The 19,750-nt window shown below is 46.8% G+C and overlaps 1 protein-coding gene across 2 annotated transcripts in view; it reads right to left on the reverse strand.

The window, feature by feature from the left end:
• The window catches only part of WASF1 (WASP family member 1), a 365,875-nt gene that overhangs the window by 103,022 nt on the left and 243,103 nt on the right, over nucleotides 1-19,750 (reverse strand). For both annotated transcript variants that reach the window (XM_085611549.1, XM_085611550.1), the window contains one exon: nucleotides 17,095-17,229. In XM_085611549.1, coding sequence (XP_085467675.1) covers nucleotides 17,095-17,229 — 135 coding nt within the window. The remainder of the gene's footprint in view (nucleotides 1-17,094; nucleotides 17,230-19,750) is intronic.

Genomic DNA, 19,750 nt, shown 5'->3' on the forward strand with positions numbered 1-19,750 from the left:
CAGATCCTTATGAATGGGAGTGAATATTTTTATTGATCAACATTCTGTCGATCATTTATTCCTTTTGCTTTTGTCGCCCTAAATTGGAAAGGTATGCCAAGATGTGGGTCCCTGCTCACTGCACCACTGGATTCAAGATAGCCTGCCTGATGAGGGGTGATGCCCCGAAACCGGTCCCTGGATGCTTGTTTACGGTCCAGGGAGGACCTGGCTTGTCAGTTCAGGCTTGACTGTTCCCATGAGGAGCAGGGTCAAGACTGGTTTGCATATGACTGGGTCCAAACTGGGATGCCGTGGTGAGCAAAAAAATAATGAATTAAACCCCAATCCTTGTGACTGGAGTTGAATGTTTGCATTGTTCAGCATTCCGTCCATCATTTATTCCTTTTGCTTGTGCAGGTTGCAGGGAGCGCAACAGCCACCCCCAGCCCCCCAGGAACATTTACAAAAAAAGTAGCTGTAAGTCTCCTGGGTCTTTGAATTCATGACCCCAGGAAGGCTTCCCACATTTTTAAAGCACTCCAAGCTGTGGCTGTATGCTCTTCCACTCAAGTGCGGGAACCCCTTGTAGGGAGTTCTGTGTCTGCATTTTATGGTGGAAGAATGTTAAAGAAATATTCAACTTGTATCCGACCTACAGGTATCCGCAGCCGTTCTTCATCTTAGAGCATGGGCCCCCTGAGGCTGCATCTGGTCGCCTTCAACGGCCTTCTGTAGGTTTAGTTTTCCCCGCATTGGCAGTCAGCCTGGTTAAGGGCATCCTTTCTCACCGGTTCACCACTTCCACTTGTCACCCAGCATCCCGACCCCTTCCCAGGACCTACTCAATGGAGGCTGCAGTGCAACCCTATTAAGCAGATCCTCGATCTGCTTCCCTCGCACCAGGTTTCCCTGACTTTTTCTCAAGGTCATTGTATTATGCCTTGTGTGATAGTCCTTGTCTGCTCACTTTTTTCCTGCCTCTAATATTGGTTATTGTGCTGTCTGTATTCTGTAAGTTAATTTAGCCTCAATGCTCATTTACTGTTTGTATTTCTTCTGCTGTACCGTTTTTTTAAGGAGCCAGCTCGCATTGCTACTCACTCTTTTCCCGCCTGTTCACCGCTCCCACCTCACAGTGTCCCGCCCCCTCACTGAGCCTACTTAACAGAGGCTGCAACATGGCCATGCAGTGGAGGGGTCCGTGCCTGGACCACGCCCAATGCCAGGAACCCTGGCCCTCCAGCCACTCATCGATACTCCACCGCAGAGCTCCAAGCCCTGGTCCCCAGACACCGCAACAACTGCTGCCTCGCATCTGCCTTTATCAACGGGAGGACCCTTCACCTGCCGCCACTGCCTCTTCACCTGCAACTCAGGACCTCACGGAAACCATCACCACACCCACCTCCCTGACCATGACCGCCCATGAACTACTCCACTACCTCTTTCTCAATGCCAGATCACTCTGCAAACACACCACCGAAATCTGGAACTCCATCACCACCCTCACCCAACGTTATCTTCATCACAGAGACTTGGCTTAACTCCTCCTCCACCCTCGATATCGCCATCGCAACACCCAATGGCTACAAGATGAAACACCCGGACCGCACCAACAAACACGGAGGCACGTTTGCCATCATCCACAAAGAAACCATCCGTTGCACCACCACCGAAGAAGACACTACACCGATCATGTAACACCTCAACTTCCAACTCCACATCGACAGCAGAACAACCATCAGAGGCACCCTCACCTATAGACGCCCAGGACCACACCCCAGCTTCTGCAACGCCATTCCTGAATTCATTACCCAACTCGCCATTGATTCCAAGCACATCATCTTCTGCGACCTCAACTTCCACCTCGACGACCAAAAAAACAAACACTGCAACCGAAAGCATGAGCAACAATGGCCTCACAAAACTGGTCACCAACCCCATACACAGCGCAGGACACATGCTTGACCCGTTCTTTACTGCCAGTGACAAAGTCAAGCACAGTCATGTCACCTGGACCGACCATGCCATCGTCCTCTTCACCATCGCAGGAGCCCCATGCACCACCACCAAGCCTCCCAGCTCTTTCCACCGCAACGGGAAATAAAATGACAGAGATCCAAAGGACCGACGCCCTCTACACCACTCAACCAACCTTGAAAACGCTGTCAAGAGCTTTTCCGCCGTGATCACCAACTGCACCGACAGAGTCGCCCCTACCAAGCCCACCAAGACCAGGAGATCCACCAAACAAGCTAGCTGGTACACACCAGAACTCAGCACTATGAAATGCAACTGCAAATGCCTAGAAAGTCGATGGTACACCAGCATACATGCCGCAGGCCGAGCCACCTTCAAGTACACCCTCATCAAATACCATCATCGCTTGAAAGACCAAAAAAGATGCGCTCTGGGGGACCGCATCGAAGCCAGCTCCAACCACAGCAAGGAACTCTTCAAAATCGTCAGAGAGTTCTCCTGCCCGTCAGCCACAGAGAACCATTTCTCACCTTCCCAGGATCTCTGCAACATCCTGGCAGACTACTTCCACAACAAGATATCCACCATCTACAGACATTTTGAACCCCAAGCCACCGATCTTTACAGCCTCCTCATGCCAACCGATGCCTCCCACAACCATCCGCTCACCGCATGGAAACAGCTCACCACACAAGGCACCACAGCCATCATGAACACCATCCCCTCTGGAGCACCCATGGACCCTGCCCTCATCACCTCTTCAACCTCGGGATCAAGGAAATCAACTGCGAACTAACCTCCATTCTCAATGCATCCATCAACATAGCCACCTTCCCCGATCAATGGAAACACGCAGAGGTCAGACCCCTCCTCAAGAAACCCTCCGCTGACCCCATCTAACTCAAGAACCACCACCCCATCTCTCTGCTTCCCTTTCCCACCAAAGTCCTCCAGAAGACCAACAGCCACTGACAGGATCCTCATCAACCTCAGAAAAACAACTGCCCTGACCCCTCTCGACCTCTCAACAGCATTCAATACCATATCCCACCACACCCTTATCAAGAGACTCCCCCACATCGGGATCCAGAGAGATGCCCTCAAATGGATCGCGTCCTTCCTCGAAGGATGAACCCAGAGAATCAGCCTACCACCCTTCACTTCGGAACCAAACAGCATCATCTGCGGCGTCCCTCAAGATTCAGCCCACCCTGTTCAACACGTACATGATGCCTCAGGTCAACATCATCGTTACCCATGACCTCAACATCATATTCTACACAGACACCCAATTCATCGTCTCGCTCTCAGAAGACCCCTCCACCACTAGGACCAACTTCCACAACTGCATGACGAGCATCGCCGACTGGATGAAGACCAACTGCCTGAAGTTCAACATGGACAAGACGCAAGTGCTGATTTTTGGGAAAAACACCTCCCTGTGGAACAGCACCTCGTGGCCCAGCGTACTCGGACTCACACCTTCATTGACAGACCACGCCCGCAACCTTGGCATCATTCTGGGCAGCAAACTCACCATGAAATGCCAGATCAACGCAGTCCCCTTAGCCTGCTTCCACACTCTTTGTATGCTCTGAAAGATCGTCAGAAGGCTCCCAATCAAAAGCAGAAAAGCCGTCACTCAAGCCCTAGTCACCAGTAGGCTGGACTACGGCAACGCGCTTTACGCAGGACTCACCACCCAACTTCTGAGCAGACTCCAGAGGATACAGAACTGAGCTGCCAGACACATCCTCGACCTCCCAAAATGGACCCACATCACCCCCCCCCCCCCCCCCCCACCACCACCACCACCACCTAAGGAACCTCCTCCGGCTCCCAATCCAGAAAAGATGGCAATTCAAACTTTTAATACAAGCATACAAGGCACTCCACAACCAAGGACCAGCATACATCAACCAACGCCTGAACTTCTACTAATCCTCCAGACACCTGCATTCTGCCTCCCTAGCCTTCGCTCACACCCGCTGCATCCTCAGAAGCAACAGTGGAGGATGCTCCTTCTCCTACCTCGCCACCAAGTCCTAGAATGACCTTCCTCTGCACATCCGAACATCATCCTTTCTCCCTAAATTCAGAAAGGGACTCAAGGCCTGGCTTTGCAACAGATCCCACCAAGAACCCAGGACCTGGATACCCTCACAGGTGATTAGCCACGCTCCACAAATCCAACTTTATTGATTAACCTCTTCTGTGCCCATGACGAGATAGTCTCGTCATGGGCACAGCGCAACCGTGCTCCATGACGAGACTATCTCGTCATGAACCCCGCCCGCTAATGTAACGCCCGGCACAGGAGGGGGAAAGGGCGTGGCACTGAAGGGGTTAAACACGTTTGTTTGTTTTGCAGAGAAATGCTTTACTTAAAATATGTATGCGACAATGATTATTATTAATCATTGCAATTTATATATGGAAATACATTGGATTATAGTTAATCCTAAATGTATGTTTTGATTTATTGACTTAGCCAATAAGGAAGCTTTATATAGGTTGATGTGCTGACTCATTGAAAAAACCAATAGGCCTGCTTTTAATAGTTTGGTGTTCTGGTCCTTTGACAAAGCCAGTAGGTCTGCCTTAATTAAAATGACACCCTTTGTATTGTTACATAACATAGTCGGCCATGCACGGTGGTGAGTTAGCCGTCTGCTGGGGGATTGCATGTCCGCGGGGCGCTGGTCATCTGCAGGGAATTGGGTGCAGAGCCTGGCTTCATATTGATGAGGAATAACTTGTTTTCCTGAGCTTGTGAGATGGTCTTAATGTTTCTATCGGGGATTATTATTTTTGGCTGTTCTTTTTCCCCCAATTCCTTATTGGTTCGCACAATCTAAACATAGATTGGTAGCATTGTTTTTAACATGTTCTTTTTCTTTCCTTGCATGGTGGAGATTTATAAACATTATTTTCCTCTTATAGGGTGGATTCCCACATTCGATAGAAGATTTGCAATAGTAAATTAAAAGAGAATTACTGTAAAACGCAAAATCCCCATGCATTTTCCACAGACTTTTTTAATGAGCACTACCGCAAAAACTGCTGAACAGAATTACAAACAAATTGGCATGAAGCTAGATCTTGGTACAGAAAGTGTGTTTTTTGTGTTTTGGTGTAAATCTGTTCAGCAATTTTGGAGATATTAGGCTCCAAAAATATTTGTATATCTGGACAGTTTGGTTCGATTGACTCTCGCAAGAGTCCCTCGAACCTAATTTATTTAAATAAAGCTTTCAGATGGGCCTGGAGGGCTTTTTACCCTTGGACCATCTTGCTCCTATGGGAGCAAGGATCTGACTGGCTGCCAGCAACATGAAGAAAAATGTTGCTGGCAGCCAGTACAAGACTCAGGGACGTAGTCCCCTGTCCTATAATTAAAAAAAAGTGGGACTCCCACGAGATCGTGGCAAAAATAGAAGATAATAGCGGCCTGCAGGGGGTGCACAGCCCCCCTCATCGAGCCTTTAGTGGCCTTGGGGACCCCATTCTCCGTGGTCAAACTTTTGTTTTTTAAACATATTTTTATTAACTTTTAAAATAGATTAAGGCGCGTCAGAAAAGCAACGCATTCAGTGGTACAATTATACAATTTTTCAGCTTCGTGTACAAATAGTATCAGAAGTGTCCAGACATCTGATAACTAGCACATATACATGGTAACCCTTTATGGGTATTTGCATTGTAGGATCTACCTTTTGCTTTAGTTATTACAGTTATATGTTGTTCAGTAATACAAGTAAGTAACATAACATTTCTCAACTACCCACCCCCCTCCCACTAATCTGGCTCACCCTGGAATTATAGGATTCAGACCTGGGCTTTTGCCTTTCACTCACACAAATGTCGCTGGGGGGGGTCACTAGGTTTTAGGGACGATGGTCGTGTGGGTCAGCACAAAAGCTGGGGGGGGGGGGGGGCGGGGGGGGGGAGTTGTTGGGGAATAACTGCAGGGCTACCAGGCGGGGGATGGAAGGGGGGCGTTATATTTTATGAGCCGTGAGGCGTATAGGTGTCCACAGCCTTGAGAGATATCTGGTCCCATTCCATACAGAATGGCGTTTTGCGTATCCCTGGGAACTCCTTCTGCCTGATGAGTGCGCTTTCTGCTCCACCCCACCGGACCATCTTGTTGTGCCAGTTAATTAATGTAGGGGGAAAGCAGATTTCCATTGCATTGTGATGGAGCGTTTTGCTATGAGGAGGGCCAAATCTGCAAAGAGGAGTTGTACCTTCTGTGATTTCAGGCGCCGGCGTAGTCCCAGTAAGCAGCTCTCTGCCGTACCCCAGTCAGAGGTACCAGTTATGTCTTGCACTATTAGCATGACCGCAGACCAAAACCCTCCAAGACGTGGGCCATTTCCTCCACCTGGCATCTAGGGCAGCAGACGCCAGCGTCAGGATATATGCAACTGAGTCGGTGTGGGGTGAGATATGCCCTGTGTGGGATCACATATTGGATGAGTTTGAATTTGGCGCTTCGGGACACCTTTTTGGGGAATTCTAGGAGAGAGGACCAGTCTTTATCTGATAGAACTCTTCCTAGGTCTCTTGCCCATAGGAGAGTGCTATTTGCAACAGAGAGGGGATGTCAGAGGGCATCTTGCGCCGTGTGAGTAACAGAGTGTGTAGGGTGCTACGATCCAGGGCTTGTGGCGCATAGTCAATTTCGTGCGTGTTGCGACCCGCAAGCCAGTGCGATAGCCATTGCAGCTGGCTGACCAAGCAATAAGCACGAAAGTCTGGTACTCCTAGTCCTCCTCCATGTGGCCGCAGCTGTAATTTGGCCAGTCCCACCCTCCTACGTCTTTTTCCCCAGATGAGGTCTGACAGAAGAGAATCTAATATCTTAAAGATCAATTCAGAGAACAGCACTGGCAGATTCGTAAAAAAATATACAACAGTCGTGGGAGAACCACCATCTTGGTGATGGCTATTCTACCCATCACCAAAAGGGGAAGGGATATCCAGATGAAACCTGGGCCCGTAGAGCCCTGACCGCTCTCATTAAATTGCCCTTTATAAGATCTAGTTTGGGCTCTATATATCTGGATACCCAGGTATGGGGGGGCAATTGCTAGGTATGGCTGTTCAAACATGACTGTTTCAGGGTGCTCTTCCGGGTGCACAAAGAATGTGTTTGATTTCTTCTAATTTATGGCAAGCCCTGATATATGTCCGAACAGTCGGAAAATGGATGGGATGGGCTCTAGGTCGTCTGTCAGGTCATGGATGTACAATATAAGGTCATCAGCATATGCTGACAGTACATGTGTCGTGTCTCCTAGCCGGTCCCCCCTTGCCTCTGTCTCCTTACGGAGCTCGATTGCAAGGGGTTCTAGGGCATTCACGAATAGTAGTGGGGACAAGGGGCAACCCTGTTGTGTGCCTCTGGCCACAGGGTAGGATTGTGAAATATGACAGCCATTGAGGACTCGGGCTGTGGGGGCAGGGTATAGCAACGGGACCCAGATCATGTATCCAGGTGTGATGCTGAATTTGGCAATGGCTGCAGTCATGTATTCCCAATTTAAGATGTTGAAGGCTTGGTGCAAATCGAGAGAGATACATCCAGCCCCTCGGGCATCACTGGAGGCAGTCTCAATAACATAGAATTGACAACTGATGTTTAGGGAAGTGTTATGGGCTGGGACGAATCCACACTGATTGCTATGGATTCATTTTGGGAGATAGGGGAGTAGTCGGCAGGCCAAGATCTTGCTGAGAATGTTATATTCCGTGGCTAAAAGGGATAGGGGGGGCGGCAGCCCGACATATCTCGTGGGTCTCTGTCCGGTATGGGGAGGGAGGTGACCACGGCCTGCCTAGTAGAAGGAGGAAGATAGCGGGCTTCATGGGCTATTTGGTATAAACATTCCAGGTGAGGCACTAGTTTATCTGCAAAGGCAGTGAAGAACTACACTGCTAGACCATCTAGGCATGGGTTTTATTGCGGGGTAGCCTCCCTAATTTCAGCCCAGGTGATGGGGCCAGACAGATCCTCCTGGGCGGCCTCTGTTAATTTGAGATAAGTTAGGTCATTTAAGAAAGTTGATATGGGCTCTGTTATTGTGTTATTGGGGGCGGGGTATAATGCCTCGTAATATTTGCTGAAGGCCTAGTTCATTTCAAGTTGCGTGTACTATGGTACCGTCAGGCAGGGCCAACTCGTGTATGGGGATAGTAGGGGGTGGTTCTCAGAGAAGTCGAGCAACTAACGTTCCAGATTTGTCTGCTTCTGCGTGTTTGTGTTGGGTGTATGACTGATACTCAATTCATCGGAGCCGCTCTAGCACTTCAGCATGTCGTATAAACAAAAAAGGGGACCTTCAGGAAGAGTCCTGAAGGTCCCTTTATTGGGAGGGGTTATTACTCGCCTCCTGCTCTAGTGTGTTTAAAGTGGCTTCTAATTTTGTAACACTCTTGTGGATCTCTTGTCTCTTATCACTATCTTGAAAGCACCCCACTCTATAAGGCGAGAAGAAGGCGAGTTGGTGTTCTCTTTAAAATAGTCTGTAATAGTCAATCCCAAGGTGTCCTGGAAGACTGCATTTTCCAGCATTTGCGGCCATAGCCTCCAAGTGTGGAGCGGGGTAGGGATTCTTCCCCATGACAGCATGATCTTGAGCGGATTATGATCGGACAGAGTCTTGCCCAGGTATGTAGTGTGGGACACTTGGGATATGATGAGGAGAGAGCAAAATATCCTGTCAAGTCGGGTATGCAACTGGTGGGGCGGGGAATAGAAGGAGTATGCACAGTAATTTGGATTTTTAAGACTGCAGAGATCCCCTAGTGACTAGCCCACCGCCCATGGCCGTAAGAATTCTGCTTGTTTGATTGATGCAAAAACAACAGTTGAAGGACAGAATGCAGAAAAATGTCATACATTCACCCCAGTACAGAGATCTGGGCCTAAATCCATTGTTTTTTTGCTCACCATGCCATTCCAGTTTGAACCCAGCCATATGCAAATCAGTCTTGACCCTGTGCCTCATGGGAACAGTCCAGCCCGAACTGCCAAGCCAGGTCCTCCCTGGACTGGAAACAAGCATCCTAGGACCGGTTTCGGGGTTTCACCCCCCTTCAGCCAGGATAGCTTGATTACAGTGGCATGCAGAGCACGGGACCTACGTCTGGGTATACCCGTCCCACTCGGGGTGACAAATGCAAAAACAACAGTTGATGGACAGACTGCAGAACAATGTCATACATTCACCCCAGTACAGAGGTCTGGGCCTAAATCCATCGTTTTTTTGCTCACCATGCCATTCCAGTTTGAACCCAGCCATATGCAAATCAGTCTTGACCATGTGCCTCATGGGAACAGTCCAGCCCGAACTGCCAAGCCAGGTCCTCCCTGGACTAGAAACAAGCATCCTAGGACCGGTTTCTGGCATTTCAGCCGTCTTCAGCCAGGCTTGCTTGATTTCCAGTGGCATGGAGAAAGGGACCCACGTCTGGGCATACCCTTCCCACTCGGGGTGACAAATGCAAAAAAAAAAAAACAATTGATGGACAGAATGCAGAACAATGTCATACATTCACCCCAGTACAGATATCTGGGCCTAAATCCATCGTTTTTTTGCTCACCATGCCGTTCCAGTTTGAACCCAGCCATATGCAAATCAGTCTTGACCCTGTGCGTCATGGGAACAGTCCAGCCCGAACTGCCAAGCCAGGTCCTCCCTGGACTAGAAACAAGCATCCTAGGACCGGTTTCTGGCATTTCAGCCGTCTTCAGCCAGGCTTGCTTGATTTCCAGTGGCATGGAGAGCAAGGGACCCACGTCTGGGCATACCCTTCCCACTCGGGGTGACAAATGTAAAAAAAACAATTGATGGACAGAATGCAGAACAATGTCATACATTCACCCCAGTACAGAGATCTGGGCCTAAATCCATCGTTTTTTTGCTCACCATGCCGTTCCAGTTTGAACCCAGCCATATGCAAATCAGTCTTCACCCTGTGCCTCATGGGAACAGTCCAGCCCGAACTGCCAAGCCAGGTCCTCCCTGAACTAGAAACAAGCATCCTAGGACCGGTTTCTGGCATTTCAGCCGTCTTCAGCCAAGCTTGCTTGATTTCCAGTGGCATGGAGAGCAAGGGACCCACGTCTGGGCATACCCTTCCCACTCGGGGTGACAAATGCAAAAAAAACAATTGATGGACAGAATGCAGAACAATGTCATACATTCACCCCAGTACAGAGATCTGGGCCTAAATCCATCGTTTTTTTGCTCACCATGCCGTTCCAGTTTGAACCCAGCCATATGCAAATCAGTCTTGACCCTGTGCCTCATGGGAACAGTCCAGCCCGAACTGCCAAGCCAGGTCCTCCCTGGACTAGAAACAAGCATACTAGGACCGGTTTCTGGCATTTCAGCCGTCTTCAGCCAGGCTTGCTTGATTTCCAGTGGCATGGAGAGCACGGGATCCACGTCTGGGCATACCCGTCCCACTCGGGGTGACAAATGCAAAAATACCAGTTGATGATGGCTTTACAGTTCGGGCTGGACTGTTCCCATGAGGCACAGGGTCAGACTGATTCGCATATGGCCATGTCTGAACTGGGGTGGCGGAGTGAGCTAAAGAATGATGATGGATTAAACCCAGATCAGTTGACTGGGGGAGAGTGCTTTCAATGTTCAACAGTCCGTCCATCATCCCCTTTGGTTTTGCTTTGTTCGCCCTAAGTTGGCAGGGTATGCCCAGACGTGGGTCCCTTCTCACTTTGCCACTGGATTCAAGCTAGCCGGCTGATGACGGCTGATTAGCCAGAAACCGGTCCCAGGATGCTTGTTTCCGCTCCAGGGAGACATGGCTTGGCAGTTCGGGCTGGACTGTTCCCATGAGGCACAGGGTCAGACTGATTTGCATATGGCCAAGTCTGAACTGGGGTGACGGAGTGAGCTAAAGAATGATGATGGATTAAACCCAGATCAGTTGACTGGGGGAGAGTGCTTGCAATGTTCAACACTCCGTCCAATATCCCCTTTGGTTTTGCTTTTTTTTGATTGAGGCGGCTCCCTAAATGGGGGAATGGGAGCGGTGTAAGTGGACATCTAGAATATAATTGTAGTCTCCTCCCAGCACCAATGGGTAGCCCACCCAGTCTGCCAATATTGCGTTGAGGTTTGTTAGAAATTTGTCCTGTTCGTAATTTAGGGCGTATATGCTGCCAATGACTATGTGTGTGCCATCTAGTGTGCCATGGGCCATCACATATCTGCCCTGAGTGTCTGTGCGTTGCTCGAGGGCCACAAACGGAACCCCATGTCTTACCCATATAATTGTTCTTCTCGCGAATGCGGAATATGATGGGGTGAATATGTGGCCCATCTATTTTTTGAGGAGTTTAACTGCTTCAGAATCTGAGAGGTGGGACTACTGTATCAAAGCAATCTGACCTTTTCATCTGTTCAATTGGGAGTGGATTCTATTGCGCTAATGTACTGATTCCATCCCCCTGACGTTCCAGGTGATTACAGTATATTTACCCAACGTAGCCATTTATGCTTTTGGTCGATTCTATGATACTCTCGAGGTCGTGGGATGAATGATGTGTGGTGTGTTGTGGTGGTGTGCCATAAACCCGAAAAACTACTGTAACTCCCAATACTAAGACTAGCGCACAAACTATGCTGGTCCAAACATTATACACACTGTGTGAACTTTCATTTGGTTTCCATATGCATCTGCTGCATGGGGGGTGATTCCTAGAGTGTGCATGATGCACCAGTTGGGGTGGTCCTAAAAGTCTTGCAGGACCCTCGGTTCTGCATAAATGTTAGAAGAAAGCTGGGGGGAAACAAAGACATTTGCATGCTTGGTACCTTATTTCTCCAGAGCGGAGTAGTAGGTCAGTGTGGCGACCGGGCCCACCTGCACCGGGACGCCATCAGCCATACAGTTCTTTCTCTGTCTGTGGAGTGATCGACGGAAACAGTGAGCCAGCTTTCCCTGCATTTGGAATAGGCGTTCTGAGTGTTCTTTGTGCTGTGGCAATAAGTTCGACAGGGTTTGTTTGTTACTCTTTACTGTGGAGGACAGCTTCTCGTAGTCCGCCTGCGGAAGCGTGAGGCCCGTGGTTAGGGAGCCTAGCTGTTGCTCCATTGATTTGCTTGATTCCTGAACTTCTTGTAAAACTAAATCTAATTTATCCGGGGTGAAGTCAATGTTAGTTGGCGGCATGTAATTTAATGAGGGTGTTTGGTAGTGTCGGATTCCTCCTGCCGCTGTAAGTCTGCCGCCATCGCCTCTGGCATTTTACCCATTGTTGGGTGTTAGTTGAGGTCCGACTAGGTTATCGATGCCGGTATGTGGGCGAGTTATGAGAGTCGTCGGTATGGGCGGCCTAGGTTCTATGGGAGTCTGTATCTAGCACACACTCCCGATCCCAGGGGGAGAGGACTCAGGCCTGCCCCAGGCACAAAGGAATGATGTTGGCGGTCTGGCAGGCACGACGGCGGGGCGGTGACCTCCCGCTATTCCCTGGATTGCTCGACTGCAGCACCTGGGGCATCAGGGGACAGTCCACAGCAGGCAACGACAGCGGGTGCCCGCCGCAAGGTATTATCGGGCCCCAGGCAGCTCTGTTAGCGAGGTGTGCCAATGAAACAGTTTGCAGTAAAAAGGACCGCAATTAACAATGCCCTGTCTTCAGAAGTATTGAGTGATTTACTCTCAGGGCCTGTCTGCAAGCTGTTCGCCCCACTAACTCCGTCTCACATGTTCGGGGAGGACTCTACTTGTATGAGGCGCGGCACATGAGTAGCGCCCCCCACGTGAGGCCCAGTTTGCTCCGTCCACTGTGCGCAGGTGTGAGGGGCGTAGACCCAGTGTCAAGGGAGTCTAAGTTAATGGATCATCGCTCCGCATTGCATGGGGAAACAACTCACCGCCTCTTCTTGGAGTTTACCCGAGTCCGTCCCAACGGCTAGTTTCGCCCGGGACCCGCTGATCGGAGTGGCAAGGACACTGTTGTAAATATGTACTATCCTCAATGTCTTACTATGTCCACAGTTCAAACAAGGTATGGTTCCTATGTGAAACATTGGCTTTGATTTGATCGATTTGCTGAGACATTCTTTAATCTTTTTAGTTCTTCGATAGGTGAAAAGTGGAGGATGTTTGAAAATTCCTCTTTAATCAACTTCAGTTTGTAACATTGGCCAATGTTTTATCATGATTTTTCTTATTTGAGGACTATAAGTAGATAATTTAAAGACAAATGCTGTTCTTTCAGACTTTTTTGCGAATTTCTGAGTGGTTAACAGCTGATTTCGGTCTTTCATCTTGGCCCTTTCAATTGCTGTTTCAACAATGCTGGTAGGATATCCTCTTTGTTTGAATTTTTCAACCATTTTGTTGCAGTTGATATTGTAGTTTTCTTTGTTAGATGAAATTCTTTTAACTCTTAATATCTGTGAATATGGTAGATGTTGTTTAAGGGCTTTTTGATGACAGTTCTGATAATATAATAGATTATTTCTGTCTGTGGGTTCGGTAAACACGTCCGTGATCAGTTTGTTACCTTATATCGTAATTGCTACATCCAAGAATGTAATGTATTTTTTACTTATGGTATTGGTAAAGCTGATGCGTTCATCTATGGTATTCAAATCTTGGATGGCAATGACAAGTTAAAAGTAAACATGCACTTAAAAAACTCATAGGTGGTGAACAAGACGTAGGGGTTCAGTGCCTCAGACACAGTAAGGCAAATAGTATATTTCCAAAGAGAAGCGGATGACAGGCTCCGCAGGAAGCACTTAAATGACTCCCACTGAATGTGGAGAATTTCTACCTCTCATCAAGGTCTGCAAAGGCTGAAAGTTGTTAGGTGTGAGTAACGGCATGCCAATGGTGATTACTCTGGTGCCATGAAATTAGGTGACTCCTATAAACTTGTGAGACTAAATTCTAGTTTAAAATGGTGGAACAAGCATTGACAGCATACTAGATGAGTCACTTTCCAAAGGCTGTGAGTAATGAAGCAAATAGTCAGATTCTGAAAATGAAGAAAACAAATGAATTTTTAAATATCCATAAACACTTAGATAATAGTGGAACCTGCATCCATGAAAGCCTGCTTAAACATCTACTGGCTGTTTTTTTTGTGTCACCGGATGTATCCTGAAGATGATTGGTTTTTGAACAATGAATGAAGCACAAGGTTACTGACAGTCAAGGCCATTTATCCTTCAGGCTAGACGCCTCACCATGGCACGTAAAATAAAGCTATTGTTGTCTCGAATGAAGGTGCCTGATTGTTAAGAATAAACAGGACACAGCAAGCATTTTTGACAACAAAAGGAACAAAATGTGCCCACCTGATGCACCTTAGACATGGTATTAAATACTACTTTTACAGACTGCGACTGTGTCAGAAATAGAAGGATTGCAACAGATTGGAGGACCTGGTGATTTGCAATCAACAACACTGCAATCACTCACCATTCCCAAATGACTAAAGCAAACTGAGTCATACACAGCACAAACATAACAAGAGAGGCTGCTCTCAGTATCTTCTTACCAATGAAACAAAAAAACAAATCATAAAGAAAGTCGGTCTGCTCATTTTCTTTCCCATGACCTCTGCACTGCCTAAGCAAAGAGCACAGAAACAGTCAGTACCCAACAAGCAGTGCATACTTCAGGCAGTCCTGCTTTGTAGGTGAAAGGAGTCTGCTTGGGTGCTGATGATGTTATGCCCACTGACATTCTGAGCAGAGCTGGAGTGGAAAGAGGCCACCTCATAATACTGACCATGCTTAGCACTGCCTGGCATCTTCCCTGACATAATTCATCTCACTGAATATTAGGGTTAGGAGTGCAATATTGTGTGTATCCCTGAAGTGATGGTGGTCCTCACTAGCACTATGGTGGAAATCCAGTTGACAGGTATTTCTGGCAAGCAACTGCGATAAATGGCTCTCTTTGAACATACAGGAAAATATATCCATATGTCGCAGCATTTGATGAAAATGGCAGGCTGACGGTTTGAGGAAGAAATGCTTAAGCACTGAAGATTCAAAGATGGCATTTCAGGTCAGAAATTTTGTAGTGTTTTGCTGAAAACCGGAAGCTTTTGTTTTGAGAAAATGATGCACAGTGAAAAGTTGTTTTAATGGCAATATATATGTACTTACGGGAATCAATCAATCAAGGTTGCTAAACTGCAGCAACTCATCCGGGAGGGTCTCGAGGCGCTGGGGGGGTGGCTCCGTTGAGTGTTGTGGTCTTCCGAAGAGCCAGGTCTTGAGGTCCTTCCTGAACAGGGAGGTCCTTCCTGAACAGGGGCAATGTGGGAGCTTGCCGGAGGGGGAGCTTGTTCCAGGCCTTGGTTGCGAGGTAAGAAAAGGACTTTCCGCCCATTCTGGTCGTGTAGATGCATGGGACGGTGGCCAGGGAGAGAACGGCTGATCGGAGGTGTCTTTTGGGTGCGTGGAAGGAGTATATATGCTGATGTTGGAGTACAACAAGACTGCATTTCTAAAATATATTCACATATGATTTTGAAGTGTTAATGCATGCTGAGCTTGGGAGGCGTACTGCTGGTGTTTCCTTGAGGCTAGGGGGCACTTGCTTCTAAGGCAGTTATTTCACGACTTGTATGGAGCAACGCCATCATCCGCAGGCAACATGATCCAGTGACTTCACACTCCCCACTGGTCACCAGTAATCTGAAGACCAAAGGTTAGAATCCCTTCTGGCTTTAGTAAATTGAATACAATTAAACACTGTAGTGCGCCTAAACCTGCAACATCTTTGCAATCTGAGTGCTGTCTGAGGCTGTACAATCTACATAGCTCTGGTTCTTATATGGCCTGAGATTGTGTATTGAGTGTGCGCTTTTCATTTTCCTGCCTGTCTCTTCTCATTCATAATTAAGGTTCCCTGCTTTCCGTTTTTACTGATTTTTACAGATACAGACAGAAAACATTAATTTTCTTGTCTGTATTTATTTTTAAATGTGGATGAAAACGGAAATTGAGTTGCTTTTTGAGCAATTCTAAATACTGTCTGCCATGACTGCCATGCCAATAGATGTGTGGATTGATAGATAAGGGGGTTAAAAAAGAAAGGCATTTTAGTAAAGAGGCTTTAACAGCAGTAGATATATACAAGGATGATACTGAAATTTGCATATTTTCATATAAGTGCACTGATTTATCTTTCTGCGGGTGTTCACAGCACTGAAACCTGGCACACATCCAAGCATGAGTGCATATTTATTGCTTAAATAAATGTGGAAATAACCTAATTTCAGGTTAATTTTTCCACGAAACCCAAAATAAATATGGATACAGATAAAATTAGCAAAAAATATATATGGATAAATACAGACGGAAATGGCAAAAAAATAAATACCATAAAACCGGGAGCCCTATTCATAATACACCAGTTTGAAAGGGGCAGGATGGAAAAAAGGAGAGGTAATAGGAAGCATAAGTGAGGAGGGATGCTGAATACATTCTGAATAAGCATTCGCATAGCGAACTAGTCTGGCATTAACTACGAACACATTGGTTATACCAATTCTTCTTTGCAATATAATCTAAATGTTTTTGTGAAATTTTCACAAACATTTATATAAGGCGACCTAGAAGTGTACGTGTCTGGCAGCTAAAGTATTTCGGTAATAAGGTTTTCAAAAATATTGGCAAGATGGTCGCCCTTGCACACGTGTATGCACAGGCAGCCAGTTCTTTTTTTTTTTTCGTTTTAGAAAAATATTTGCCTAATGGCTGGTTATAAGTTCACACAGCAACTTAAAAAAATGCAAGACGTCCACCCGGAAGTGACATAGTAATAATGTTTTGCAAAAATGCTTGAAAGATTGCCACAGGCATGCATGGGTGAATCTGCACATCTGCTTCCTTAATGCCATAACCAAGATGGCGCCACTTTTGGCACTGTAAAAAGTATGATGCTTGTATATGTAATTTATAGCACCTCCTGCCAAGTGGGATCACTCTACTCTGACCACTGTAACCGGGATGCACTTCTTCTGTAGGATAAAGTAGCTAATAGATTCACAGTTTATGTTATGCAAATAACCAATCAAAAGTCAGAGCATCAATCTTTGAGCAACCAATGAAGACTTACGCTCTTCTTCCTTAGGGTCAAGCTGCGTAACACTGACAGACAACCGGTCCACGCGTTCTTGTAAAGAGTTTACCCGAAATGAAAAACTGTGCGCCTCGTTGAACAGTTCCCCGAAGATATCTTCAGCATATTTACCTTAACGAGAAGGAAAACAAAACATGAAAATAGCGTCATAGCACTCTTTTGAGGCGTGGCTCAGTGTGGTGGGGAATAAACAACATATAATGGCAAATCGTGCGGATCTGTACTACAAATAAATGCATCAGTCATTAATTAACCCACACAATTCCAGGGGTCAGATGAGATGATTTCATGCATTTCACTAACACTCCCCTCCCCCTTCAAGTAAGCACCTGTAACAGCTTCCGCATTTCCATCAAACATTTAGGGCTACACATTCTAGAACATACATCATATTTAATAACAAGCATTGGCAAAGCCAAATCGGTCTCGCCTTTGGGACCTATTGGCTTCGCCAATAGATTTAGCCAAGCTGCGCAGCATCCCTGATAATGTGCAGCATAGCTAAAACTGGAAAAAACAAAATAAATTTTTTAGGTGCACACGCCAAGAACACACACATCTACATAATTACACAGGCATTTGTTCACCCTTTTGTTTACCCTATATGACTTGGACAAGTAAACATAAGTAAATAAATAAAAAATAAATTAAGAAAGTGGGGGAAATGATGCAGGTGTGGGAAGCAACACAGATGGTGGAATTACGGAGGGCAGGAAAGAAAGCAGCAGGAGGCCAGGTGGGAAAGCAACATGGAGGGTGGGTGGAAGCAACCCTCGGGGTGCGTGGAGGAAGCAACACGGGTGGGGTGAGCAATGGGGACGGTGTAGTGTAGGAAGCAAATGGGGACAGAGCAAAGTGGAGGTGGTAGAAAACAAGCAAGAGAGAATGCAAAGTTAATCTGCACAGGACAGCGCCTCAAAGTGCGAAGCCGTATAAAAGTGAAAGCATATGTACATAAGAGGGTCTCAAAGGGAAAAGTTGAGGAAAATTATAATTTTATTATGTTATAAAAAGAAATACGCTGGGAGAAAAGGGCAAACATACTGAATGGTAAAAGTGTATGCACTCGCATGGCAGGAGAAGTGCATGCACTCTCATGGAGTGTTTTTAGGAAATGAAAAAATTGTTCCTGAAAAACAAACACTTGTGGAAGGATTAAAGGAGTCGTTAAGCGCGACATTGAACAAGCTGTGCCCATTGGGAGGGATAAAGACAAGTTGGACAGGCAAAAACAAATAAAAACAATGAACGGAAAGCAAGTAAATAAGAATGACAAAACAAAAGCCAATGGAAAGCAAAGGGCGGAGTCCATTTTCAGGTCAGCTATGGACATGTCCCCAATAAGTCTTCTGCAACAAGACTACTGCACTGTCTGGCAGGCTTCGACCAACTGATAGCACCTAGTGGTTTTCTAGCTGGTCTCACCCATAAACCTCTGATGCTTTTGATGACCCACAAACAGTCAGGTTTGTGAAAGTGAAACCCTTTCTCTATGTTTAAACATCCCTCACTTTTATAGTTTTAAACTGAAAGAATAAGCTTGCAAAGAAAAGCCAGTATTTTAAAAAGATAAAAACCTACAAATCTGAAGGCACTGTGGTTGGTGTAATAGCACTGTAGAAATGTGTTCAGAACACAGGTGAGCAAACGCTACTTACGTGTAACATTGTGTGCCCTTGGTGAAGTCCCTTGTAGCGATGCTGATCCTAAAGAAAAAACACTTCAAAATATCTCCCACTATAAACTTCGAGCATACTATATTCTGTGCTCGTCTTAGTTGAATACTGAATAAACAACCTAGTGCTGAATTATAAATCAGGTATACTGTTCCGATCGTCACTGCTGTGCAAACTCATTGGGTGTGCCGGGCCCAGACCAGTTATGCATAAAAACAGAGCTATCCCAATTCATTCACAAACCTTTGTAGTATATTGGTGCACCATCGGTTTCTGCAACAATCCTGGGCCTCTGAGCAACAACACCTTGCGCATAGTGCATTGTACAAGCATAGTGCAGTGCAGAGCTTTGAAGGTGGGTTTTGTGTTGGTGTGAAGCCCTAAATTAAAACACATTGTGGCAGCTTAGTTCTGGAGCTTTTGAAGCTTGGAAAGGAATTGCTTGGGAGTCCTATGTAAAAGATGCTCCAATAGTCAAGCTGAGCATTACAAGAGATTTCACTCACTGGCATTTCAGAGGACTGGAGAGATTCTTCAGAGGAGGGGGAGCAGCAAGTTGATATTGTTGACTACTCTTTACCAGGGGGACTGAAGGAAAGCGAAAAGGATTCCCGGATTCCTGATTTTGAAAGCTGTGTAAGGTGGTGCTTCTCGATTTCTGAGCCCTTTTTAGGTCTCGGCTAGCGATGGCTGCGCTTGCGCAGTCTCGCTCGCGAGAGATAATGACTTGGGAGAAGAGGGGCTTGAACCCGCCCCTCTTCTCCCCTGTTCTCCATTGGCTGGCCTAGTAAATGCTGGCCAGCCATTGGAGAAGAGGTCCCGTCACTCCAATCCTGCCCCGTCCTTTTCGGATCGGGGGGCGTGTTTTTGCGAAAAGTCTTAGGGAGGAGACAACAGCAAAACACGCCCCCGAATCCGAAAACGACGCTGTGTTTCTCCGAGGCAGTTCTTCTCTG

The sequence above is a fragment of the Triturus cristatus genome, chromosome 6 (assembly GCF_964204655.1).
Source record: "Triturus cristatus chromosome 6, aTriCri1.1, whole genome shotgun sequence".
Classification (NCBI taxonomy): domain Eukaryota; kingdom Metazoa; phylum Chordata; class Amphibia; order Caudata; family Salamandridae; genus Triturus; species Triturus cristatus.